Genomic DNA, 27,619 nt, shown 5'->3' with positions numbered 1-27,619 from the left:
GGCTTGAGCTGACACAGTTCATTTGATGTTTCTGTCCTCGTGGTGTGGAGCAGCCTGAAGCTGGGTCCGGCAGACTGCCAAAGGACTTTGCTTTTGGCTCATGCATTTTCTTGATAAGGCCCGTAGTTCCTACGGAGAAGACTTGAATTACAACTTGCAGCTGTCATGGGGTCTTTTAAAACGGGTAGGATGATAACGCACATTATATAAAAGCAGTGGGAAGCAAGGAGGGAACCTATGGCTGACAGTACCAAAATTCACTAACCAGAATCGGTCTGTATGAGGATGAACCGGGGAATATTCCATTTTAGCACAAGGCTGTTTGTGCAGGTTGTTCTTACACAGTGTCTCATGGGGGTGCAGGGGAAGAGCAACACATCTATCACACAACTACCCAACACAGAATCAGGGCCAGCGCTCTCTTGGATATGTATCTTGATTAACTTTTGCATTTCAGTAGCGAAGTAAGGTTGGATATAGGGGTTTGTGATTTTTATTATAGTTGGTGTGAAATGGTGCTTAAACAACAGAAGCAGACATAAAATTAAAACCTTGATACACACTAATTTTGAGCTGTAAGGCAAACACTTATTTTCAGACAATGATGGAAGGAATTGAAGAGTGGGTTTTTTCAGCTGCTTGGGTTCTTATTATTTTCCTGTTAATGTAACAGGAAGATGTGGAGAATGTCAGTAAAAATAATAAAGAGTAGAGAGTTGAAATGCATTTCTTCAAATATATATAAAATCTAACTGTGCACACTAATACAGTTGTATTTTGCTCTTGAACAAATAGAAATGCTTAGGCCCTCATTTGCTTGGCAGGGTCTTGGCCTCGGTCTTTTAAATGCTACATGTGTAATGATCTGTTACGGACAGATCCGAAGGGCACCATTATCATTATCTTTTCATTGATTTTGATGAAGCCCTTAAAATAGAAGAAAAACTTAGCCTCTTACATTGATGGAAACATGGCCCAATAAGAAATGGAAATCACCTGGAATAGTTTCCCAGCTGCTTCTGAATTAAAGTTTGTGACAGAGGGGAAGTGGTTTTAAACTTCCTCTGTGGTTGCCTGTTCTCTCTCTACCCTCAGAAGTTGTGGACCATGTATGCATTCATTCTAAACTGCGTTTTGGGCGGGTTTTTGTTGTTGCTGGGTTTTGTTTTGTTTCGAGGTAAGGAAAGCAAAACTCAACAGTTTCAAAATTGGCTGTCTTTGTGTTGAGCTACCTAAGGTCCAGCAGGTCCTTTCTGTCAGAAGATGGTGCTGGATGACAGGAACAGCAGGTACCTCTCTTTCTAATTTCACAGTCTAAACTTACAGCTACAACAGGGGATTCTTTAGAGTGACATTTCACTGCTTAGTCAAAGCAGTCTCGTGAAGTATCCTTAACAAACTAGAGGACTGGACCTACTACCTCTACAAGATAAAGCAGATATTTATGGGAGTTTTATTGTGTATACAATTTTATGAAGTGACAGCCATGGGAATTTCCGTGTTACGTGCAGAAAGACTTGCGTATAATTTCTTAATAGCAAAAGGTACTTGCTGAAGAACAGATGAGAAATAAGTAGATAATGAACACAAGAAGACTTTTGAAAAACATGCATTTTCCACTAGATGTCAAGACACGTATACATTCAGCTTTCCCACAAAACAGAGAGAACTGTGTTTCCTGCAGCGTAAAAGGAAGGTGGTCGATACTAGACTACTTTTTTAACGTGGTAGTCTTGGAGTGTGCTGAGCTTTTTTCCTGAGATCTCAGCACCTTATGGCTCTCATAGGTTTGTTTTTTAGTCTCTTTTTTGTTTTGGTCTGATTTTTAAGCAAACCTGTTCGTATAATATACAGGGCTGTAAGCTCTGTGAGTGGTGTTGCTGCTAGGAATCTGAATCTTGAGTTACTTCCCCCTTGAACTATGTTGCAAGGTTAGTGAGTTGCTGCCCTTTACTCTCCCACCGTCTTTGCCAGAAGAAGAACTGGGCTGGCTTAGCTGCCAGCTACAGCAGCTGCTTATGCTTATGGCCCAGTTATGGAATAAGTTAAAGAAGATGCTTCTTCTCCCACTGCACCCCCAATACAGATCATGCTTTTGGAGGTGCTGTTGCCCACTGTGACCAGAAGTGTCTTTTCCACTGTTTGCTGTCACTGTGAACTTTGTATCTATAGTAAAAAAATGTAAGAGGCTGAGTGTACATTTTCTAAAGCTTTAAAGGTTTTCTGTATGTGTGAAGAGGAAAATAAGCCCTGATTTTTTTGCCGACAGCTTTCCTGGTTATTTTAAAGTCACGGCAATTCTCCACTTTATTCTATGAAGTGTTTTATTCTGACCAATTTTGAGCACATGCACAGACTGAACTGCAGGATTGGAGTCACTTGTGGGCGTTCTTGAGGATCAGGTCTAGTCTCCCTTCATTCATTGCCTTTCCCTGGATGGGCACTTGGAGATGTTGAGAGAAGCCAGGTTTTTTTTGGTCAGGTCAGTGTGTTACATGATAGGATCCAATGCTGTGACTTTGACCCTGCAAGCACACACCCTTATCATATAACTCACAAGCAAACCACCCGACTGAGTAGCTGAAGAGTCTGTGTGCAGTCAGGAGGATAAAAAAAGCAACTGGAAAACCTGCTGGGGTGAGTGGGACCCACTCTATCTGTGCATGCAGCATACCTAGCCGCTTCCATCTAAGGGCTGTCTGCAGTCACACAGAGTGTGTCTTTGTGCATACGTGTGCAGCAGAGCAAACCCTGCCCAGTGTGGCACGAGTGCTTGCTGCGCTGAGTGGTGCACAGGGAGGGGGACGTGAGGGCTATCGCTCCCGCTGCAATACAAAAGCAGGTTTACCAGATGCTTCCTTTAGACTTGACCCTTTATGGAAGCTTTGAGCAGGAATTAATTTTTGGCTGGGAAAAAAAAACTTGTTTCCCACTTATTGTCTGAGAAATTGAGAGAAGGGAAAGGGGGTGGGAAGAGAGGAAGAGGAAGGAAAAAACATTGCCATAATTATATCGAGTTTTATTTATATATACATATGTTTATATCTACATACGCAATTTTAAATCTTTTGGACAATGTTTGGTAAGATCCAGGATTTCCTTGATCTACAGCAAAAATGCCAAGTAGACTAGTGCTGATAACTAATTTTCCTCAGCGGTTTTAATGTGGGAGGAGGGCACAGAGGGAGAGGAGAGGACTGTCAGATGATTGACTGAGTTTCTGCATCAAGGTCAGTTTGCTTGTGCATAGTCCTTAGCTTTCTGAGGAAGGCTGGTCTTATGGCGTGGGTGCAATAGAGGATACACACAGACATGAGGCCAGGGCCCTGTCCCTCACCTTTGCCTGAGGAGGGGAGCGCTTTCTGGGTAACCCTAGAACGCCCTGGAGAAGGTAACTAGGAGCAGGCTGTTGCTGCTGAAAAGCTGGTCCGTAGCCAGAGGCCAGCACATCCTAGGATGGAGGGCTGGGTGAATTGGCCCGGCAGGCCGATCTGCTCCAAGGTGAGCATCTGCATTCAGCCATGTGCCCTGTCCGCATAGGGAACTTAACCTTTTCCTGGATACAAATGTCACTGCAGCAATGGCTCAGCAAAGATGAGAAGATTTCTGCTGTGGACAGGGTGGGGGTGTTGCTGATTCTTTGTCTGGCAGTTTTTTGATTTGTGGGTCTCTTCTTTGCATCAAACCCTTGTCAGGCTTTACAAGAGCAAACCTCAGCCTACTTGTCAGCACAAGGCATAGCTGAATTTGCGGCTGCAATGAGGACAACTTGCCAGTGCGGGCGAGGTCCACATTGCTAGAAGAGAGGTGGTAGCCTCCTAAGAGCGGCACAGAGGAGACAACTTGGAGGGGCCTGAAGCATAGCGACCTCCTAAGAACAGAAAAAAGCACTGTGAAGCAGCAAAGGCTTTCGGCTAAAAGCAAATGCCAACAGAAACATTGTCTTGTGCATTTGTAGGTGGGTGCACAGTGGTGCACACGTGTCACGGGAATGGGCTGTGGTCAGTATTCCCTGCGTGAATGCTGTACACTGCAGTAGGACGTACGTGCCTCTGCCCAGCGGTGCACGCCTTGGGCAAGCCTGGCCCTTCCGCTCTGCAGGAGGCATGTGATAGCAGATGCCAATGTTAATTCTTGCTAATGTGTTGCTCAGTGTTTTAGATTTGTTATATTGCTTTCAAGGCTTATGTTACTTCTTACTGCTATAAACATCTGATTGCTTTATAATGGCTAAAACAAGTTAGTGGAGAAAATGAGGAATTAGTTATAATTTTATTAGGTCCTTGGATGTGCATTCTCTTTTCCTCTTTCTTTCTCCACTCCATCCCACAGACCTGGATAACCTTCAAAAATCACTTGTATCTCCATCTTCTTTTTTGATTCTCTTTCTTTGACCTCAGAAATAATTGAAAGGTACCCAGAGAAAGGCACTGTTTCCCTGAATGCAAGCACTATCTCAATGTGAACCCTGGGCTGTTCTTCTAAACCTGTTGGGCACACAGAAGTCGGCTGCTTGAGGGCCTGGGTATGATTTTTGGAAAAAAAAAAAAAAAGGCCTGAAACTCTGATCTAGTTGTACCTGCCTGGGGAGACCTGCCAACTGCAAAGTTACACCAATACAATTAGTCCCGTCATTGGCCAGTCAGATGCAATAAGCCAGCACACTGACAAGAACTGCTAGTCTTACCTGTGCGTCCTGCTGCTATTCAGCCTGTTCCACACAAGCGAGAGAGGAAAGCGACTCTTGCAGTGCTGCCTTCGGATTTACCCTCTGGCTTACTTGGATTACTTTGGTTTGCTGGCACAGAGGCAGCAAGTTACAAGGTTCTGGCACTCTGAGGAATACCTCATCCAAACCCTCTCGCTGCCTTTTTTTTTTTTTTTTTTTTTTTGAGTGAGAGCAGATGTCTTGGACAGGCAGGTTTTGTTCTCTTTAAGGATTTTATGGGCCACTATAAAGCCAGAATGGTCAATCTCTTCAAATGAGGCTCAAAGACAATGCTAGACTATACTGGCTAGAGGAAGAAATCCTTTGCGAGGATGGCGCACGGGGACCTGCAATTGTGCCTTTTTCAGCAGAGTGGCAAGAGCGCTATGCCAGCTTGAGATGGGATTAGCTGGGTGCATTAGTTTCAGATCATGTATCTTGCCTTCTGGTCAGACACAGGCAGATAACATTATTCTCAATAACAAATTAAATTCCTGTTTGTTTAAACAATGTCATGTTATGGCTTCTCTGTGAATGCGTGTAAATACCCCCATGTGCAAATTAAACTTTCCCACTGGGTGCAAGAGGAATAAGCTCCTGGGTACAAGGAGCATATTTTGCTCTTTGACATTTGTGCTTGTTCGATGAGTGACCAGACCTTCCATCTGTGGTACTTAGTTGAGATATCACAGCTATTTCCAGCAGGTGGCAGATGATAATCACACTAGTAACCAAATCTGGGTACAAATGATGTGTTTTCCAGACTGTTTAGTCAGATATTGACTTAAATGTACACATTATATAGTGGCTATAAATGTGTTTCCAACAGCAATAAAATAAGATTGCGTAATTGGAGCCGATTAGTAGTTACCCATGATAATATGTAATTAAATACTTGGGAATCAAGTGTGGTACGCTTTTTTTCAATTCAGCTTTGATTTTTTTTATCTCCCAGATCAGAGAAATTGCTTCTATTCCAAAACCCTCCAAATAACCATCTGGCTAATTTTGTTTCATGGTATAGGATTATCTTTGCTCGTGTACTGTGATGGGAGAGAGCTCTTCCATGCAGTCATGCCTGGATAATTAGCCGATGCTTTAAAGAATTACATGCTAAAAAATGGTGCCAAATTGCACCACATCGCCTTTCCTAGGTAGCATCTTGCCGGCAGAGTTGATCTGCCTGAGTGGTACTACTGACTGAGGGAGGGGTTTTTTCAGATTAGCAGTCCCTAATGAGGACCGGATTTTGCTCCTTTTGCTCTTGTTAGTAGTTACTCACGCACATGAGTAATCCCAGTGGGTTCAATGGGAGCTATTCACCACGCAGAGAGAGGGTGGCATTTGCAAGCTGACCCGCCAGCATTGGCTTCAATGGGATTTTTGAGCAAATGGAAGACCACAGGATCTGACCCATAGTAAACGCGTGACTACATGGAAAAGTCTGTTCAGGGTTTATAGCTGCATGTGGGATAGCTGTGTCACTCACGGCGCTGCTTGTGGATGAATTATGCAAAGCTTCTCAAAGTCAATGTAAACTTTATAGCATCTGTCATATATAACTTGCTTATAGCACAAAACTGGGATATATCTGGGAGGCAGAGAAGTGTTTGTTTTACGGGTGTTTTTGCGTAGATGTGGGTAGTATAGTCCCAGTGGCTTCCCTCTGGGGGAGGGAAGTCTGCAGAGTCCCCCTGGGCTGGATATGAGGGAGAAGATGGGGTAAGAGCTCTCCTTGCAGTCCCCTCAGAAGAGATACTATTGGTGCTGCTAAATTGAGGGGGTTTGAAGCTTTGCCTTGGAGTTGGAGAGTAAGGATGGAGTCCTGTGTTGTCAAATGAATTCTCATAAAGAACAGAGAAGACTGCAGATGAGCTGATGACATAAAAGCAAAGAAGATATGAAAGTGATGATTATGGCTGCCAATATGCAATGACTTGTGAAATACGAGTGTTTATATGCCTGCTTGCATAACCACATATTTATTGTAAACAGCAGTACCCAGTATTTTAAAAAAAAAAGCAGAAAGTCCCATTGCTGCTCAGTTTTTCTTTCTCAAGATCATTTGCTGTTTTCACTTAGTTACAGCAGTTCCACAGAAGGCTAATGTGGGAGAGATGAGAATGGATGCATACTTATTAAGCTGCAGTAATATTCACCACATTTCATTCTTGTACATAATCACTGTTTTTTTTTTCTGTAAGATCTTAATGCAGTTTTATTACATTATAATCTTTTATGGAGGGACAAAGGGATTTGTTCCTTAATAGGAAAGCAAAGTTTATAGGCTCAAGTAAAGCAGATATGACCCAGAACACAATGCTTCTATGAGTTTAACCAGAAGCTTCTTCATGTTGGTAAACTTCATCGAAATCCTGAATGTTCTGTGCTTGCTGCTAAAATGACTTAGATTTTAACATAGTTACACTTTTTAGGAGGACACTAGACTGACAGATTTTTAGAGGTGATGAACAAGAATTAAAGGAGCAAAGTGTTGGGGTTTTTTTTAAAAAAAAAAAAAAGATTAAAAAACCATACAACATGAAAATTAGTTGTATTGTCTCAGCTATTGTAACAACCAGTTCTCACTGGCCCCTTTTTCCTGTAATTAAAGCCATTTTTCTTTTCCCCCTTCTGGCCTCTTCCTGGCCCAGTGTTCCAGCAACAACCAGCAAAAATGTGAGATTTTTTTGAATAGGCAAGTGGTAAGAACAACAGGTAGACATGCTTTTCTTCCTGTACTCAGGGGTCACAGTGGAGATCTTTGCTCTCTTTAAGTGTAGTAACTGCAGTGCAATCCCCAGTTTTCCTGCTTCTGATGCACAGATCTATTTTTATCCAGTGTGTGAGTGCACCATACATGTATATACTGCTACACCGCCCCCTCCCTGTTCAGTAGTGTCCATCTCAGTAGTGTCCACTCTTTCCCATGTTTCTCCTTCAATTAAACTTTGTCACTTCTGTATTTTTGTGAAATCTGTGCTGTCTTGTCACTGTTGCTGACATTTTGCTAAGTAAAACCTTCTTCTCGCCATCATTCTCTTCCTTTCCTCCTTTCACTTAGTGTAATGGCCAAAGTGTTTCTCTGCCAGACTAATCATACAAGCGATTTCATTACTATTTCTTCATTCCTCTGTAGCTATGTCAGATGCAAACTCTTAGCCTTTGGAGACACAGGTAATCACAGACTCATTCTTAATTTCCTACTTACATAGGTTCATTATATTTCTGCTGTACTTCACTATGCATGGAGACTGGTGGAAAGACTGCAGCCCTTTCCTGACCAGTTGGTTGGTTCTAGGACTTCAGGAGCAAAAAAAAAAAAAAAAAAAGACTACTTTTACTATCTTACTGTGAAAGATATCACTGCAAGGGCTAAATTTACCACTCAGGGAGTAAGATTCAGAGGCACTACCAAAGATGTCTTTGCTTCCCCACTCACTTTGCCAGGGATAAACGTTTATTGGGTCACCCTAGTCTGAGTAGTCATACCATGCAGCATCTCTATATGGATAGTAGCTGCCTTTAGGCCTGGTATAGATATTATTAGTTGAAACTATCTCTGTCTTCCTAAAATTCGATCACAATATCTTGCTCAGTCATCAGATCATAGTCTTACTGTGTGTTACAGTGATATTTCCTTAGATTTGTCTTAAATATGTTGTTCCTTCACATAAATATAGGTAGCAGCTTTGTGGTACCCGGGGGACCGTAGGTTCATATTTTGTTAGTTTCTTGCATAATGCAAAAGGAGATTAGAAAGCTTCTTATATTCTGTTTCCTCCCGAGAGAAAGCTATCATGTAGATCAAGAGAGGAAATTATTTCCTTGCTTGGCACAAATGAGTCACAGAAAATGACCTTCTTTGTAGTCTAATTTGGACCCAAGAATCCTCTGAAGATCTGATAATATAAACCCATATGGCTTGGATGAAGAAAAGTTGGAAAACATATTGTCATTAACAGACTCATCCACATCTTAAAAAGCAGCATTTCACTTTGCCTAGATTTTTTTGATCAGACTGCTAGCAGCTGCAAACCTCATGTTGCCTGCACATGTTATCTGTAATACACACACACACACACAATATGCTGCTGCTGCTGCTGAGGTTTCATTTCAACAATGAAGATATTGAAAAAGCAATGCACATTCTTTGGCTGTTTCTTATAGTGCATTTAACATCTTTAAAAATACATATTCATGGGAGTTTTGAAACATTGCTTTCATTTACATTGTTGGACTGTACAGCATGTAGATTTGGAGACAGATGTTTATTACAGAGGAAGCAAAAAGCTTTTAGCCTTATGTCAAGAAAACAAGAGACAACAGAAAATAAACTAGCACACTGATACACGAAAGCACTGTCAAAGAGCTTCAGCAGAAAAGGGCTGGTGGGAAACCAGAAGAGTAGCTGGACAGCACAGCGAGCTGCAAGTAACGATTTGTAGATTCTCATGTGAGGAAGCTTGATTATTCCATGGTGAAGAGTGTAAGAAGGTGCCAGCTTTATTTTGCCTTATTTTTTTCGCCTTATTTTTTCCTTCTTTTTCCCTTGCTGTAAGTTTTGTTTAATTACTAGGGGTTTTTTTGCTGTTTTGGTGTTTTGTTTTTAATGCTGGTCTGTTCTGATTGTTGCTTATTGATTCTGTAGGCATCTTGGTAGTTTCTTTTATGCTTAAGTGCAGAAGCCGGTGGTACTTGACTATGTTTTAAAGGAAAGGCTGGGTTGATGGTTGAATTTTGCCATCGTCTTCCTGGACATGTCCATGCTCTTGGCAAAGCTATGCCATCCTGAAAAACAGCCTGGAAGCGTAGCCGTGGGTAAGTGCGCACTCCTAAAGCTGCCCAGCATGCCACTGTGCCCCAATCGCGCTTTTGGATTGGGATGCTTTCTGCTCAGGTTGCTTATGATCCTGGGCGAAGAATTGCAAAGTGTCATGGCTTATGGGCCTCTTGTTTTTTGCAACATACAAATGGGAGTCATGACAGTGTATTTATTTTTTTCTTTTTTTTAACCAACAAACGTGGTACACTACAAACCCTCGTGAGCACCAGTGCTAGCACTGGGAGAGAGGTTGCAAGCAACACCTGAGGTTAGGATGTGGGGGACAACCATCACCTTAGATAACAGGGTGAATTTATGCTGGGTCAAACAAAATTAGATTTAAGAGTGGTGGGCTCTGACTGCAAATTTGGGTGCACAAAAGGAGACGGGGAGTTTATGTATAGCCTGGTTTTGTGAATGTATAATAACTGGGTTATAGGTAGATATCTTGTTTTGTTTCCTGGACATAAAGGAGATAGAAGTGCCACAACTGTCTGAAAAGAACACAACTGCAAATTGGGAAGGATAGTCTGTGGAGCATCTGGTAAGAGTAACTCTTACAGCAGCAAATGCTGGGAAGAGAATTGATAAATTGATTTTTTTTTTTTTTTTTAAATGACTATTTTGGGGTCAACTTTCCTCAGATGAGAAAAGCTTCAGATCGGGAAATGAGGTCAGCTGAAGTCTTTATGTACCAAAGGCAAACACAGAAAACAGAAGTAAAATATTTTATCATCTGAGATGTCTATAATATTTAGAGCATGGAAGCAGGTTTCTCCCTGATGCTGTTGGGGAAGATTTATCAGTTTGCAGTATCAGTGTATAGAAGTTTCTCTGGTTACTGAATCATCGCAAGTACAAAGATAACATGTTTTTGAAGAGATCTATAAGCTCAATTTGTGAGCTCGTTTGGGGTCAACTTATAGGGATCCCAGCAATAGGATCCATTTTCGTTTGTTTATAGCTAAACTTTATCCACTTGCTTATAGCTGAAAGTCCTTGTTTCTGCCTGAGTACAGCATTGTGTATAACAGTTGTTTGCCATTCTTCTTCAGTGAGATGACTCAGTGGGCCTGTATTTATTTGGTGCAAATATGTTCAAGGTGTGTTTTGCCTGTGTGGCAAAGGAGCAAAAGCTACAGCCGTTGTATATTCCTTTTTATCTGTGAGCATGTACAGAGTGTTAAAACAGACCTGTACAACATGCATACTCCAAAACTGCTTGTTTGTCACATCCAGCATCTGAGAGGCAACAACAGGTTGGCCAGTCTGAGTCAATGTCTTTCTTAAAATGTGAGCTATATGATCAGCATTCTTGAAGCTTCTGTGCAGGCTGCTGCTTGTGTTGCCTCTTGTCCAGCTGGAAGGTGAGACAAAAATAGGGGAGTCAGAAGTGTTGTGACAGGTGAAATTGGGGCTATGGTGAAGAAAATGCTAAAGGTTATTAGGACAGGGAGCACTGAAGGTATCATGGGGGATGCAAAGGACCAGCGGGCAGAAGAGCTGAAATATTGCAGTAAGCTGGGAGCATTATGGAGAAGAGACGACACGTTAGGTGGAAAGGGGATAATGTAATGAGGTTACAGAGGACACTGGGCATACTGCAGCGAGGGAGGAGGGAATTACAGCATGGATGTTGGTAAATGGAAGCCTGTGTTTTACAAAATCCCTTCAGAGTCTTGTGCTATAAAAGTATTTTTATCAAATTACATATGTCACTTGGCTATGCAGACAAGGAGAACACAGTAAGTCAGGCAGCTCCTTAACATAACTCACTGCTTCCTTTTTTGGCTGTGAGCTTGCTGGTTTCCTTCAGAGTTAGGCCCATACCTGTGCTGGAAAACCCAGATGCCCCAGGCTTTCCTACAAGCTGACTTCCACTGCCATTGTAGCCCCTTCCCAAGTTTTCATTTGCTCTTACATATTTCAATATCTCACTTTTTTTTAATAAAGGGAATTCATTCATGTTGTACCTGCCATGATTCAAGCAATGATGGACTGCCCAACGGTATTCTTCTAGCTTGCCTGGACAACTTCTTGCCTACCGACTTCATACCGCATGTGACTGACTTAGGATTTGCCTTCTGATTTCTTGCTGTCCTTTAATAGTTTGGTTCTTCCAATACTAGCTTCTTACTATATGTATAGGTTGTCCTTAGTCTGTTTGCCTTTCTCTCACTGCTGAAATTATAGCTAGAGTGGGAAAGCATTTGATGGGGGGAGGGTTTCTCTTCCCCCCCCCCCCCCCCCCCCCCCTTCTTTTTGCTGCAGGCTTGGAAAGGGCACTTTGTTATGCTTCTTGGACATGCTGGACTGTGATGTGCCCAGGCTGTTCTGCGTAGGGATGTTCTAAGCCTCCTCAGGGGGGTTGTGACTGTCTGCAACAAAGATAATTTGATTTTTTTACTTTTTGAAATAATGTAATCTGTAGACCTCTATTGAACTTTGTGTTCTGCTTTTGCCAGACCTTTAGGGAGGGAGTATTTCAATTACTGACTTTACAAGACCCAAAGTTTGGCACTGAATACTGACACAGGTCCTGTTTCTTGCTGTTTAATGTGTAATCATGCAAGGCTGAAATCTGAATTCCCTGCTCTTCCCATGCAATCAGGTAGAGCGAGCTTTGCCGCTGATCAAATGGAGCCAGGAGACAGACTGGCCTGCTCCCAACGCCCAAACGGGTTTGTTTATTTAATACGGGACTTCTTTTCCCCACTAATGAACGGGTTTCAACCTGGGGGCATCGCAAGCGCCCTTTCTTTATGGCTCTGTGGGAAAGAGGACTCGAACATCCCTCCCTCCCTTTCGCCATGACGCGCAGGCCCCGAGGCCGGGGCCAACGGCTGCTCCCCGACGGTTGGTCCAGGCCGGCACTGGAGACGGGCCATAGAGTTAGTCAGCCTTCCCCCTCCCCACGCTGCCCTCTCGGGAGTCCCGGCGGGGTAGGGGGCTGCCGCGGCCGGGAGGAACGGAGCCGCCCCTCACACCCGCCGCCTCCCGCTCACGGCGCGGCAGGGCACGGCGGCGGGACGGGGACGGGGACGAGGGCGGGAGCGGCAGCCCCGCGGCGGCTGAGGGGGCGGCCGAGGCGCGGCGCGCGCGCGCCGCAGCTGGGCGGCCGGCCGGCGCGCGCCGCGCTCCAGCTGTTGCAAAGCACCGCAGCCACCCACCCCCTTCCCCGCGAAACCCCGGCACCCCGCTCCCCCTCCCACCCCTGGCAGGCAGCGGTCCAATGAGCGCCGCGGCCGGCTGCCCCGCTGGCCAATGAGGGAGCGGGGGCGGGAGCTGCCAGCGTGAGGCGGGGAGAGGCGGGCGCTGTGCTCCGCTCCGTTCGGCTGCTCGCTCGCTCGCTCGCTCGCGGCAGCCCGGTCGCGGCGCGCTCCGAGCCGTCCGCTCGCCCTCCTTCCCGTCGCGGCGGAGCAGCTCGCCTGCCTCCTCCTCCCCGGCCCGGCCCGTGCGTCTCCGCGGCGGCGGGGCTCAAGCACTGCTGAGCGCCAGGCGCGTCGGCGGCACCACCACCACCACCATGGCGGTGGAGGAAGAGGGGCTGCGGGTCTTCCAGAGCGTCAGGATTAAAATCGGTGAGTGCGCAGGGCGGGGGCGGCTGGCAGCGGGCGGGGAGCCCCCGCTGGAGCGGGCCGCGCCGGGCGCTGGGGAGCGCCGGTGCTGCGAGGCATCCGGCGCCGGCCGCTCCTTTGCGCTCGCCTGCGCTCCGCGTCCCGCCGGGGGAGCGGTTGGGGGCGGCGGCGGGGGGTCGCGGCGGCGGCGGGGCGGGGGCTGCCCGCGGCCCGGCGGGTCTCCGCGGCGCCTCAGGCCGGCGGTGCGGGGCTGGTGGGTAGCGGCGCCCTGAGGGACGGCCGGCCGGCCGGTGCCTGTGAGGCGGCCGGGTGCCGCGGTGACAGGCCGGCAGCGCGGTGCGCGTCCGGCTGGCGAGCGGCGCCGGCGGGAGTCCGGGCGGCGCAGGATGTTGGGCGGATTTCGCGATTTTTTTTTTCCTTTTTCGTTGCTAAGCTACGCGCTAAAAGTTTGAAGGCGGTCACCGAGTCTCAGTACTGTGTGTCACGGGCAAAGCTGGTGCGAAGCCGGCCAAAAAGCGGCTGTGGGAAGGAGCCGGTGCCTCAGCCCTTTGCCTCAGTGAGCGGGACGGGCTGAGGCTGCTGCTTTACGGCTTCCTACGACTCGCACTTGGAGATTCACTCTTCTTCTTGCTGTTGATCGAGTTCCAAACCACGTTATTAGAAAGTAAGCGACAAATGTCAGCGTGCAGATTAAACTCTCCCTGGTAGAGTTCTGAGTGTGCCGGCTGGGAGGGAAATTCCTCGTTTCCGTAACAGAATCAAACCTGCATGCAGAGGGAGCGGTTTGCATCACTTAGATGGGGCATGGTGGCTGGGAGCCTGAGGGGAAGTGGAAAAGTTTAGCGCCGGACTCGCAGTGGTGGGTACTAGGGGAGTTGGGCTTGTAGCTTCCTATTAACGCTCTTGAAATATCTCCTCTTGCATATCCGTGCATGTAAAAGCAAATTTGCAACCACCCATTGTCATGTTAGGTAAAACTGAAACTGGAGTTTGTATAGGAAATCTCATTATTGGATAGTGGCATTAGCATTTCAGAAGAGACCATTGCTAAGATCGTTTCCTTATTGATTGTTAGCACATAGTTTAGTGATAGCAAATTTTAAGAAGTAAAATTTTATGACAGAAACTAAAAATTATGTGTTGATTCTGTGTTCTTTTATACATCCAGAAAATAGGTTCAGTAAGGCTATGAAGTATGGTCAGAGACTTGTTTTCTGGCTCTTTTCAAAGAGGAGAGGGGGAAAAAAAAAAAGTCTTTTTGCAAGTGAGAAATTTGGTCACCATGCAAGTGATGCTATTGCAGCTTGTTCCTATCTAGTGATTTTTAGTGAAAGGAGTAAGAACACATCTCACATATAGGATGATGACTCTTGGGTGTTGGGGTTTTTTTTGAGAAGAAAACAGTGATGTTGTCATACCTAGATGATTGATGTCACTAGAGTGTGGGAGTTTCTTTGAGTGGTAGAAGAGATCGAAGATAATAGCAGCAAAAGACTTGAGATTAATCTCATTAAATCATGGACTAAAGTTAATCCTACTGCTGACTTCAGTTATCAGAGTCCTCATCAGAGCTAAGTGTTTGATGAATGTGCAGTATTGCAGTAAGGATTCATGCTGCCTTTTAGCGTGGATAGTAAGTAGGAGAAACTGTGTGCATCACTGATACACCGGTGCTTCGCTTCTGCCTTCTAAGCAGAAGGTCTTTACTCAATGAACTGCAAGAGTAATGCCAGGCGCTTTCTGGAGCACCGCTGCGCCCAGGTTTTCTACTGTAATACAGCAGAGGGCGATAATAGGTATGCACAAAAGCGAGCTCTTTCCTTATGTTCGCTAGAAAGTGTCTAAAAGTATATTCATGGACTTTCGTGGCAGGAGCATGAGTTTCTGGGATTCGTTTTCGTAAATTAAATACCTTTCTGTAGCTGACTATCTTTTGTGAAATTTGTCAGAAAAATAGAAGTGGCAGGATTGCTCTGATGGGTTGAGGGAGTATTTCTTATCTAACAGGCCTTGTAAAGCAATCCTAATCTTGAAGAAATTGTATATGGAGGCTTGTAGACTCCCTGAAAAAAATCCTGTGAGCGGATTTGAAAGGAGACAGTGAACATTGAAGGGACACTACTTTTGTCAGCTATTCCCAAGAGTAGATTTGTCTTTTAGCAGTTCCCATTCACTAGTATCTTGTAGGTTTCTCTCTTCTCTAGTGACAGGAGACTTTGAATCTTTTGATGGGTTAAGGGATAAGTTATTTGAGGACAAAGGGATAAGTCATTTCCCATCTTGATTTGCTTTGATTAATCATGCTCTAGAAGTGGTCAGTTCTATTCTTTGGGAGCTTGTTTCATGGCCAAGCTCTGACTGATCTCTGACTTTCAGATATTCTGTGCTTGATCTGGTAAGATGTTTCCTTCTCTGTAGCACCTTTGCTGTCAAATCATGAATGGGGGCACTGATACACAAGTATGCCTCGGTGTAAATCTGATGAAATGTAGGACTGATGCTTTGAAGAATCAGTGCAAACACACTGTGAGGTCAGGGTGGGACACCCATGGCGGCATGCCTTTCTTAATAGAGAGGCTGATGCAGTTTGGAGGCTTCAGGCCATGCAAAACATCTGTAGCCTAGAGATGTTTGAATGCCCAAATGTGATGTATTGTTATGGCTGCGTCTTGTCCTGTATTTCCAAGAAGATGCAGGTAAATGAGGGCATTTTCTGCTGCTGGTCTAACTTGTTCTTTTGAGACTGATGGGTTGCATAGAATCAGCCATATTTAGCTAGATGGGTAATTATATCCCAGATGTCCTAAATGCTTCCCCATTCTGAATAGTGTTGTTTCTAGTCATGTTTGGATTTGGCTTGAGCCATCTGTTTCACCTATTGAAAATGTGAACCCTTGAGCTTCTTAGGAACCCGTGTTTCCTTCATTCGGTTGCACTGCCAATGATGTGCCACTTCCAAAAAATGTCTCATTGGGATACTGAAATTGTGGAGCAACGACATGAGCTCTGTCACTGTGGGTAACAGTGTTAAGAGGAATTGTTACTGTGCTACCTCTTGTCCAGTTTCTGGTTTCTTTTGTGGTTTGTTGAATTGAAAGAGCTCAATGCCTGGCTACTTCTGCTCATGTCTGTTGCAAGGGAGTAACATACAGTAAAAAGAGAAAAGTAGTATCTGTGCTAATGAATGCACTGTTCAAATGTCTATTTGAAATTAATTTATTTTGGCTTCCCATAACTGAAACTGTTGTCCTCTTGTCTTTTTTTCCTTAATTGAAAATTATTTTTACCGGAATCCCTTATGCATAAACAAAACAATGTGTCATGTAAGACTAAACAAACACTTCCTATAAGATTGCCACTTTGAGGAAGTGTGCCGTGCTGATATTTCCATGAGTCAGTGTTTCAAAACCTGAAAGGAAACAACATAAGGCTCTATGGCTGATGATTGGCTGGAAAAACTACAAAGAAAGTCCTTCTGCTTGACAACATGACTTGTGTTGTACTGTTAATAATACTTAATAAATATACTTTACTTAATTGCTACTTTTTTTCCTCCTTAAATGGTATCAACTATTAAACTTTCAGTTCAAAAAATAAAAGCTCATATTCAGCATTTCTGCTGTGGAAGGCTGTATACTGGTTAGCAGAGAACTTTCTGCCAGATTTTACTTTGTGAAATTATTTATACTTGAGAAATCTAAAGAAATGGCTCATTTGTGAATTCTCACTGTAAAGTAGCAAGTTTTCCATGTCCCTGAAATCTAGTACTTCTGTATCTAGGAATATTAGGCTCTGCTCTAAAATTGTTTTTTTCTAGCAGTAGCAGGGCTTGTTATAGAGGTTAAACTGTCCCATAGTTTTGGAATAATAATTGGGGCAGGAGGATAATGCACATCAAGAGGCTACCAGGGGCCATAATATAACGAGGAGGACCCTTTGTTCATCGTTCTGTTGACCTCAGAGATCATAATGGTCCACTTGTACACTGTGAGGGCTTGTCACAATTTAAGACATTCATAAACTTCTGAAGCTCTTTTATCATTGTTAGAAAAGGCCAGGGATGTTGGTTACAGGTGTTGAGGTCATAGTCTAAAATGTGGGACTTCTGGCAGCATAGTCTCTCCTTAGCGCTAAGTGTGATCAGAAGCACAAAGCTGTGAAACTTTTGTGATAAAGGTTGGCTACTACCTGATGTGGGTTGGTGTTCCACTCACAGCTTAGCTAGTTCAAAGGGTAAACCCACCATTTTCTGAGAACTCAAAAACCTCATTTACATTGTGGCAGTCCAATTGACTAGATGAGGATTGTTGGTCTGTAGACTGTGCTGTCCCTCTGACTCTTAATTTTGCTGTGCCTTCCTTACTAATTCCTACAGAGCTATGTAGTTTAAGACATTGCAAAAGCAATTCAGCTTTTCTTTGGGAAACTGAGAGTCTTGGGTGAAGTCAGGCAAAGTGTTTGCTTAAGTGCTGGTATACTAGTGTTTAAGCAGGTTGATTGCCAAGAGAAGGTATTTACTGTCCTTCCGCCATTAAACTTGATACAGAATAAATGTTTGAGAGATGCGTCTCTGCATTTATGTAGGGTTAAGGAGGAACTATCTTGTCTCTGACAAACTTAAGGCCTCCCTTAAGTCTAATAATCCTAAGGTTGATCAGGGAAATCCATTTTGTCTTGAGAAGATGTCCCTTTTAATGTTGTCTCTTGGGATTTAGTGCCTTGTCTTAAGTGGTTACTTGTAGAAGTAAGTACGACTAAATATGCTCACTGCATAATACTGTAAAAGGATTTATCCCCATTTAAATGGGGCATAAGGTTGTCGAATAGATATTTTTAGAATGAGAGAATTTTTTCCAGGTACCTATCTATATATAGATAAACGTAATAGAAAATTATTGTTTAGGGAATGTAAAATGTTTCTTATAAAAATAACAATGATTTTTCTAGTGTTTCAAAGTCAGCGGACCAACAAGTAAAGAAAGGAAGAAGAGTTATTTGCATCTCACCCTGAATATATTGAAGACTTCTCAGGATCATTTCTGCACGTTAAAAAGTTAACAAGTACAGCTTAAACTGATGTTGCGTAGGTAAAATAAAGTGGCAACTTATGTTGTTATTGATTGACTGCAATGCTATTTAAGGCTTGAGTCTGACAGGCTGTGGACGGTGCAGAATAGATTATGCAGATTTTGCGCCACTGGTTCAGTATTTCAAACTCTGCTAAATTTGGTGGTTGTTGTGTTCTGACCGACTTGTGTTCAATGTGCTGAATGGAAAAGATGTGGGACCAGTGCTATTTCTAGAGGAGGAGTGCTGTGACTGTTCGTGGACTGTTAGGAACAGCCGTGGCTGGAGCAAAAATGGAGACCAAAGCATAGTTTCTGCAAGTGAGAGAAGGAAACAAAGGTAGCAGTGGAAAACGCTTCAGTGAGCTTAATTTGGAAGAAATGGAAGATGCTTGTGTTTGGGGCCGCCAGCCTGACATCAAATTATCCATAACTTTCTTTTAAGTAAAAAATGTTTCGTATGTGAGAGTGAAGCCAATGTGACTTGGCTTTTAGAGTGTGTAGAGGTAAATTCACAGGAGTGAAACCATTGAACAGATCTGCTCAGAGCCTCTGATGTCAGGAAGCAAACTTTCTAGTTTTTTGTGTCCTCTTTTGGAATTAGTACATTTGAAAAAAGTTTTCTTTAATCTCTTTCACCAGAACTAATAGTGTTTTCTTGTCTTCTCATTGGGGTGATTATCTGCTGGTCAAAGTACCAAATGCTCTTACATGAGGATGTTATGTAAGTGCTGGATATCTTAGCTTCGCAGTTTTCCACAAAATGCTTTTGAAAACTTTTCATTGCGTTGAATTACTCTTCAGACTGGTTGGTGTTTTGTGTGATTTTTTTTTTTTTTTAATTTTATTTTATTGGTTGAAAACAAATTTCTATTTCTGAAATTATTGGCTTCGGTAGATCCCAATATTAGCTTCTCTTCTGTGTTCTTATGTCTCTGTTCTGCCTGATGCTGTTCTCTTCCATGCTTCACACACTGCTTTGTGATTCTCTTAGGTGCAGTCCAAGGCATGGCATCATGATATGCTAACCCAAATTAGTAGCTTGTTGCTGTTGAAAAGGCAGGTCTTGCTTTTCCACTTCCCTGCTCATCTTGCTCTCAGCTATAAAATACTCTTCGCAGCCCTCACCCCAAACACACCTGCTGTTGGCTGGTGCTCCTCTGCTAACAAAAAAAATCCAGTTCAGTTTTCAAAGCAGGCCTAAAGAATGTGACTTATTTTTCGTGTCAGGTTTAGTTTTCTTCCATTTTAGTGAGCTGAATCTGTGCACTCAAGTGAACGTCAGAGCTGTCTCTGGACAGGTATCAGGAGCTTGACTGGGAGCATGCATGTGTGGGAAATCAGAGGGGACAGCAGGTGCATCCCCTGCTTTCATGTCTGTATACTGGCAGCGTCATGAGACTGCTTGAATCTTTCTACACTCTTCAGTCCACTCCCCTTCCATAGTACATGTTTTCTTGATGATGCTGTATTTATTAGCCTCCGATATACACTGGATTGGTCAGCTGCTCTGGAGAACAAATGTTAAAACTCCAGTGAGACCATCAAGAGGATTATCTGACAAACTGATGTATCCGTATCTCTGACCTGCCACCTGAGAACTACTTGCATCTCGCACTCAGTTCAGGAGCCTTAGATGCTTAGGGAAGTTTAGGTGTTTTAGTTGGTATTAATTGATTACTACTCACACACGCTGCCCCGCTTCTCTGTCACACACTTGTCTTCTAAAGCTGAGGCACCTAATGTTGATTATCTTGTTTATGCTAAAACAGAATCCCCCCCCTTCTTTGCATCACAGCAAGTTTTCTACTTAAGCAGATATGCTGTCAAACATTCTGTTATCATACAAAGCCATTTATTGCACTGATGCTCCCATTTAAGGAAGATCTTCTCATGGAAACACTGAAGGGTGTTGCCTACAGCAAGATTAGAAAATACAATTTTAAAAAACCTTCTAAAATACCTTTGATAGTATACATCAGGCTAAAATTCTTAGAACAGATAAACACTATAGCCTGCAAATGGACCTTCAGGTATTCCCACTATCCTTTCTTAGTCTCTGACTGATGAAGGACTGACTGATCTCCATTACAGGAGTGTAAATTGTGAATAATTCTGTTGAAGCAGATAGTTACACTTCTGTGAGAGCCGGATTAAATCTTTGAGTAGCTCATGTAGCAGTTTTTCTCTTGGAGGGGGTCAGGTAAAGGATGAGGCAAAATCCACTTGGGGTTGTTAAGGAGTACTTAATACCTCTCATGTTGTGACAATTCACTTGTGAGAAAACCCTCTGCAAACTGGTGTCTTTGGAGAATAAATCTTAGTTTCCCTGTGTGAGAGCAAGAAGCCTAGAGTAAAGACAGAGAATTGTAGTCTTTGCTGAATACTATAAAAGATGTAAATATCAGACAGTTATATCACTTATAATGATGTCAGACCATAAATGTTCAGCCAAATATGTAGAAGAAAAATGAATGTTTGTGTGTGCAAGTGGACTATTAATACGTCTGGGGAGCAAGTCACCTAATGCATGTATTAATGGTTAAAACATGCACTAGTATGTCTTAATGTTGTGTTTTTAAACCCTGTAGTACCAGAGGTTTATCTATTTTGTGGTTAAATCAAGGAGAAGCTTGAGATATGCTTGGAGTTAATAACAGGTTACATTTTATTAAACTGAAAAGCTGATTGCACATTCTGAATAGTGCTCTTACCTTCTGATCTTAGCAACATGTATTAAATGTTATGAAGTATCTGTTCTTTAGCAGTGCCTGTTTGATGTCTTCAGCATAAGGGACTGATGACTGAATTTAGGATCCAACTAAAAGCTTTGTTTTGGAATAAACCCAAAACAAATGTAACTTCCTTCCTCTCCTGTCCTAACCTCTACCAAGGGAAAGCAACTTCCCTGAAACTTCACATGTTGTTTTCCTCCTGTAGAAGACTTTCTGGGTGAAAGTTTTGCAAAATGAGATGTGAAGCTTCAAAATTATGAAGAAGTGGAATTTTTTTTTCCTATTTTCATTTCTTGAAATTTTTCATGGATCATTGCCAAGTGTAAAACACTTTAAAGATTCAGTGGAAAGTTTGAGAGCTTTGAGGGTTTTTTTCCCCCTTTTCTGTCTGAAAGGGGAAAAAAATGTAGCGTATCTGTATTTTTGAGGTCTGTTGAGGAAAGAACACAGATATTGAAGAATTACAGCCTGGTCTGACTTGCCTAACTTCTGAGGTTGATTAAGAGTTCCGCTCTTCAGTTTTCATTCCAGACCTCAGAAGTCTTATCTTTTTTTCTACCTGACTAGAGACTCGTGCGTTTGCTTGTTATTACCTCTCAGGGAGCACTGGGACAAAACGAAGATCCCTTCATTAGCCCAACAACTGAATCTTACTGTTCCCTACCTGCTGGGATGTGTAACTGTGTGACTGCATTGCCATTAACTAAAATGGATTAGTATGATGAGATGGTAAGAGGGAGAGTGTTTCACTTATTTATGAACGACTGGTAGGTTTGAACAGGTAGCATTTGATGCAATGTTTAATTTGCATAAATATTAATGTACTTTACTTTTATAAGCTGGTAGTAGGTGGATGAACATTAGATGAAGGGTCTCAATTCTGCCACGTGCAACCAATTCATGAAAAGCCTTGAAGTTGGGAAGAACATCTATTTCTGCAATAGCAGGAGGAGGGGAAATTTTCTATTAATGCAGATCTGTGTTCCAGAAGATGCATGCTTAAGCTTTCTTTTCATCTTTTACAGTGCCCTTGAGAGGAAATATACTTGTCTCTTTGTCACTGTACTTGTTACTCAGAGATTTCAAAATCCATTTAAAAGAAGTTTGTGTTGAAAGGCCTGAGTTTGTGTTTCAGAAAAGGAAAGTAAAACGTTGGAGACATTGGGTTACACAGGGTATTTGAACAAGGTATTTGAACTTGTGAAGGAGTTGTTTCCAGGGCTTTTAACCTAGAGTGGTTTTTAATTTATAGCTGTAGGAACAAAGTTTTTGAGTGACTGATAACTTGTTTTTTTAGCAATTTACAAATTTAGATGCCCATTCAATTCCAGTTACACAGAAGGCATGTAGTATAAATCAATTTTACTGGTTTTGATTTTCCTTGCTTTCAAGTTTCATTCAGCTTTTAACATTCCAAGTATTGAAAAACTGACAACTTGAAATACTTCATTTACAGTTCTGCTTCTGTTATGGCTGCTTATACAGAGTTCTTATGTTTAAAAAAGTAACTCCAAAAAAACAGATGCACTGATGGCTGGGTTTTAAACTCCTTAAAAATAGAAGAGAGGGGAAGAAGTTTATTTGTACTGCTGTTTCCAATTTCTTCTAAGAATATTTCTATTTACAAATTGTTTACAGCTACTTACTTTTGTTCAAGAGCTCTAGAAGAAAACAGTTAGTGGTAGCCTTTTACAAGGCTTTAGTTGATTCTTGCTTGTATTTCCCAGCTGGTGTTAGAGTACATCTGGAATCTATGAAATTCCTTTCTTTGTTCCTCATTTCCTGTTCCATTCAGTACTACAGTGCGGCATTCTGAAAGCTGTTTCTCTTGGTATCTTCTTCTAAGATGTGTGTTTTAAAGCATTTAGTGAGTTCTTAAAGGTGGTTATATGTTCCTTGTGTTTAACAGTGTAATTGAATGGTATCTTGAAACTTCTCAGATGTTTTGTTTTGCTATTTCAATGAAAAATAGTTTCGTTGATTTTTCTGGCAGTCATTCAGCTTGTAGAATTGTAGGAAGGAGGGTGGTAGAAAGAGAAGAAAAATCTGGTAGATAGTATAAAAGCTCCCTTTCTTAGTCTCCCTCTCTCTCTCCCTCCTCCCCCTGCCCAGGAACAATCACCAGTTTGTAATGGAAAATTAGATCTATTTTGCAGGAGACACAGGGTGTGACATCCTACAGTTGCTTTTAGGTTCTGGTTTGAAAAGCTGGTGACTGCTACAGAACACGTGAACACAATTGGAAAATTGAGCTCTGACAGTATGACACAATGTGAGAGCTGTGTGTGTCTAAAACAAAAACAATCCATCCCCTCCAAACCAGCAATGTTTAAGTTAGATTTACTGGTTGGGATTGCATTGTTGCAGATCCCTAATAGTCACTAAAAAAGAGAGGGGATGCAGTGGCCTAACGGAATTGCTCTTATTTTTTACAAGACTGTGTTTTGTTCTAAGAACAAAACATCTGAAAAAATGGTGCTTTTATGAATACTTACCTATCTGAGTGGCTGGCCCAAGTTTTCCAGAACCAATGGAAGTTCTTCATAGTCCAGTGGTTGGCTCTTCTGTTGTCGTCATTTGCTAACCGGGTGCTGTTTCTGAGATTGTAGCTTTGCTCTCTACATACTCTCTGTAGTCATGAAAGATCTGTAGTGGTACAATACATGTTCAAAAGCTTCTTCACAAAACACCTGCTATTAGGCTTGCATTATAAGCATTGTTTCTTCTCTTTATAGATGCACTGGCTGTTTTTCCCTTCCATTTTTGAATTGTGGAATATCTCTGTAGTGGCAGCACTTGCTCTCATGGAGAATTTAATATTGGGGAAATATTTATCTTATTTTTAGCTGCCTCTTTTAATGCAATTTAGCAGAGAGAAGCAAGGAATGCTAGCACTGTGAGACCTGGCAGTCCTCTACAGATCAGATTTTCATATCTGCTGACTCCAGTTGCTTATCTTCTTTTGACTTTTTTTTTTCCCAGATGTCCCTAACAGAAACTGTATAATTGATTACATTAAAAGCATTGTACATATAGGTAGTTGCACATTATATTTATTCCATGTATTATAAGGAAACCAGGGGAAGTGCTACTTGTTTCCCACAAGGTATGCAAAAATAGTGGCAGAACTGTGAAACTCCAGCAGTCGTCTGAAATCTGTCTTTTAGCAGATCACGTGGGTGCAGTATAAGATAGCACACCTTTTTTTTTTTTTTTTTTTTTTAAGGTTCTTGGGTCCTCTGCAGTTATATAAAAGTAACAGTACTGCTCAGTGTGGCTGAGAATTGGGTAAAACTGAGGTTATTTTGCTCTGTAGGTGATTATTGTTACTTTAAGGCTGTATTGTGCTCTGTTTCAGGGAGGCAGTAAAGGTCCCAGAAAACTTGCACCTGCTCTGCTCAAGTCAGAGAGGAGCTGTGCTCCCATAAGTTTTGTGCCCTGCATTGACTGTCAGTAAGGTCCTTGTCTTGATCTATGCAAATTTTCAGTAGCCTAGTCTGGTCCTAGAGACCTCCTGCAGACCATGTTTCCCTGTAGCACTGGGTAATTAACTCTAACCTAGTTCACTTTCTGAGATCAGGAGGAGTTGCATTTTGCCTCCATGAACATACTGGTTAAGTTCTGACTTTTGTGTAAATTATTCCCCAGTAGATAAGCAGAAGGGACCCATCAGCCATTTCTGCAAATGTTCTCTGATCTGTTCCTCTTTGGAAATTTGGAGTCGCATTTTGTAGTGTAAATATTTAATGCTTGGGACCTTGGCTGATGTTGCATAATATTCAAATGTCAAGTTGTTAAGATACCCGAAGAACCACATTTGTGCTCTGTTAGAATCTCTTGCCTCAAATGTAAGTTAGGAGTTCACCAACACCGCTCTTATTTCTGTAAATATTAGTCTTACCCTATGTTTGTAGATTGTTCCACATAGTTAATTTTGCTGCACACTGTCAGCCAGCAGCCCTTGGGTGATTCTGCTTGACCAGTGCGAACCCCAGAGTTCCCACTAACAGTGTACAATACTTTAAGACAGGAACTCCAGGTAGTTGCTGCAGAATAGGCTTAGACTATTAGTGCTTCAGAGATGATGATGGAGAAAGGAGGTTGTGGTCAGAGGTCATAAATTCACCTCTGACTAAAGCTAGGGGAACTGTTTATGCCTCTTCCCTCTCATATTGAAGCATAGAGCCAGCCTCTATACTCTCTGGGGTGGTACCTGCAGTGGACTTCAGGAAATTGGTGTTGCATGTTAGGGTTGGAAGGAACTAGATGTCAAGATAGTGTAAGTGGTGTACTTATTCTCTCCCTACTCCCCTGTGGCTTTTTATTTTTTAGGCCTATTAAGCGAAATTGCCTGAGAGAGAGAGGAAAAAAATAAAGCTAATTTTTATTCAGACCAATACTCCCGACTGTCTGTTTTTTGAATGGTGAGGCAGAAGTTTTTGACAGGGACTAAAAAGTGCCTGGGGGAATTTGGGATGTTGCAATAGAGCAAAATAACTTCAGTAAAAGTGAAGCCCTAACAGGCTGATAATTAGTGTGTTTTGACACCTGCTTCTGTGACAGTGTTCCAGAAAGTTGTAGGTTTGAAAGCAAAAAAAATATTAACTGAATGACTTTTAAAGTCAGCTCCAGTATTAAATGTAACCAATCTCCTTAATAGTCTAGTGGGAAATGTTGTATATGTTGTCATTATTAGAGTTTCCTGATAACACCTGCAAATTTTTGGTATGCTGATGCCCTGCTTCTGGTAATGGCAATTGGTAATCTAGTCCTGCAGGTAACTTGTACTTCATGCTCTTGAATATGGGCTTTACTTTCTTGTGCAAAGTAAATCTCTGGAATTGAAAGTGTATTTTTCTCTAGTCCCATGAAATCTTACTCAGCTATAGTTGTACCATGTCAAACTCCATGTCTTTTTTTTTTTTTTTTTTTTTTTTTTTTTTGGTATGGTGGCTGTTTGATTTTGGCAGTAACCAGAAATACCAAATGCTTGTAAGGTGGGGTCCCTACTTCAGCAGTACCATGCACACTGCATTGGGAACTGCGTAGGAGCAAATACTGTGCTTAACAGACCATGCACAGTGGCAGAATGAAATATGGTCACGCATGAATATCTTATCCAAGAAGGGCTTAGAACCAAGTAAGAGCTTACGTGTCTGTGAATTAGTGCCAGGCTGCAGGTATACCAAAACTCCTGTTGTACTGCGTGGGGTTAACTAGATGCTTTAGAACATGATCCCAAAAACCCACTACTTGTGAGGTGACTTGCCTGGAGGAAATACTGGGTATGGGGCTAAGTCTGATCCCTGGTTGCTCTCCACAACTCCAGCATGTGAGATGGGGACAGGAGCTTCCACCCATTCCCTTTAGAGTATGGAGTCAGTCACAAGGCAGGACCTTGTAGCTATGCTTTAAAGGTGGGAATTTGGTTCCCTTTGTGCTTTTGGAGGAGGCAGTGGTGGTGATATATCAGTGCTTTTGTTCTATCCTAGGTAAAGCATTTGGTAGTCTTTGGTGTCATGATGAAAATGCTAATGTATTTTGCAGTGTACATATCTTCTAGGGTATCAGGCTGCAGGAGGATAGAATTGGGGATATTTATCTTGGGGCAGCTTGGGTTTGGACAGAAGCAAAGCACAATGGAGCATTTTGGTCTAGTGCAGGTGTCGTGCATTTATTTGATATTTCTTTTTGTCATTGTTTTGGACATGGGTGCACACTTCTTTTTTTTGGTGTCTTACCCTCTGAATAATTTTCCCCCAAAGTCAGAATTTGTATAGTGAATGAGGCTGGGCATGGCAGGGAGAAAAGAGTGTCTTATGGTGAACACATCTAGAAAATCACATGTGGGGTCCATGCAGCTTACCTGCTGCAGACATCCTTTAAAAGGAGAACCAGTCTGTTCGTGTTGGCCAGTAGGCCCTGACAAGGTGTTTGTTGCTTCTCTGTCCCCTGTGGTACACCTGAAACCAGCTGTGCTGCAGTGCTGAGCCTTCATAGCTGCAGGAGTAGCAGGGTGTGGGAAGGATGAGCCATAGCCCAGCCAGTGCATGCTAGATTTTTTTGCTTCGCAGTGCTTTCTGTTTGTTGAATGATAGCTTTCTTTGGAGAACATGAGATTAACACTAGAATAGGCCAGCATAGGGTGAAGGTGATGACAATATAAAGCTTCAAAACATATTTTGAGCCAATAAGTTGGCTTTATTTTAATCAGGATTTTAAATTTTTTTTTAACAGACATTAAAGTAAAATTCTTGGACCAAAATAGCTTATTATCAAGAGTATGCTTAAGTATTTCTTTGAAGAGTGGAGCACTTACTCAGCTGTTGATGGGGAGTAAAGTGAAGTCTGTTGTAGGGCTGTGATTGAGAGCTTTTGGGGGAGAAAGGGAAGGAGGTTGAGGCTTTTGTGAATTAAAACTGACTCAAGAGGATGCTGCTGTAAGTCTGCTGTGGTATTAGTGGTGCTTCTAAAAGGTGTTTAGTTATGCCCAGGCTTCAGAATCATATCAGCAGTTATGGCTTTGCAGTAGACAGTGTAATCATGTTGCTGTTGGTTTGTACTCTTGCAATAATCCAGATTGGATGGTTCAGCCCCAAACCTTCAAGACACTAGACAGTAAGTTTGACCTGGCCCACTTAGTTCATTTTGCAGTCTGCTCAGGTGTAATTTTTTTTGGTTCATTAATTGTCTAATTAACCTTAGTG

At 42.6% G+C, this 27,619-nt stretch overlaps 1 protein-coding gene across 2 annotated transcripts in view; it reads left to right on the top strand.

Moving 5' to 3' along the window:
- The first annotated feature begins 13,023 nt into the window (after nucleotides 1-13,023).
- Nucleotides 13,024-27,619, top strand: part of RASA3 (RAS p21 protein activator 3) — a 134,989-nt gene continuing 120,393 nt past the window's right edge. For both annotated transcript variants that reach the window (XM_050908376.1, XM_050908385.1), the window contains exon 1: nucleotides 13,024-13,114. In XM_050908376.1, the coding sequence (XP_050764333.1) occupies nucleotides 13,060-13,114 (55 nt within the window). In that variant the 5' untranslated portion in view covers nucleotides 13,024-13,059. The remainder of the gene's footprint in view (nucleotides 13,115-27,619) is intronic.

Source organism: Gymnogyps californianus, chromosome 1 (genome assembly GCF_018139145.2).
Source record: "Gymnogyps californianus isolate 813 chromosome 1, ASM1813914v2, whole genome shotgun sequence".
In the NCBI taxonomy this organism is placed as follows: Eukaryota; Metazoa; Chordata; class Aves; order Accipitriformes; family Cathartidae; genus Gymnogyps; species Gymnogyps californianus.
Note: the sequence above shows the minus strand (reverse complement) of the source record. Positions and strands in the feature narration are given on the sequence as shown.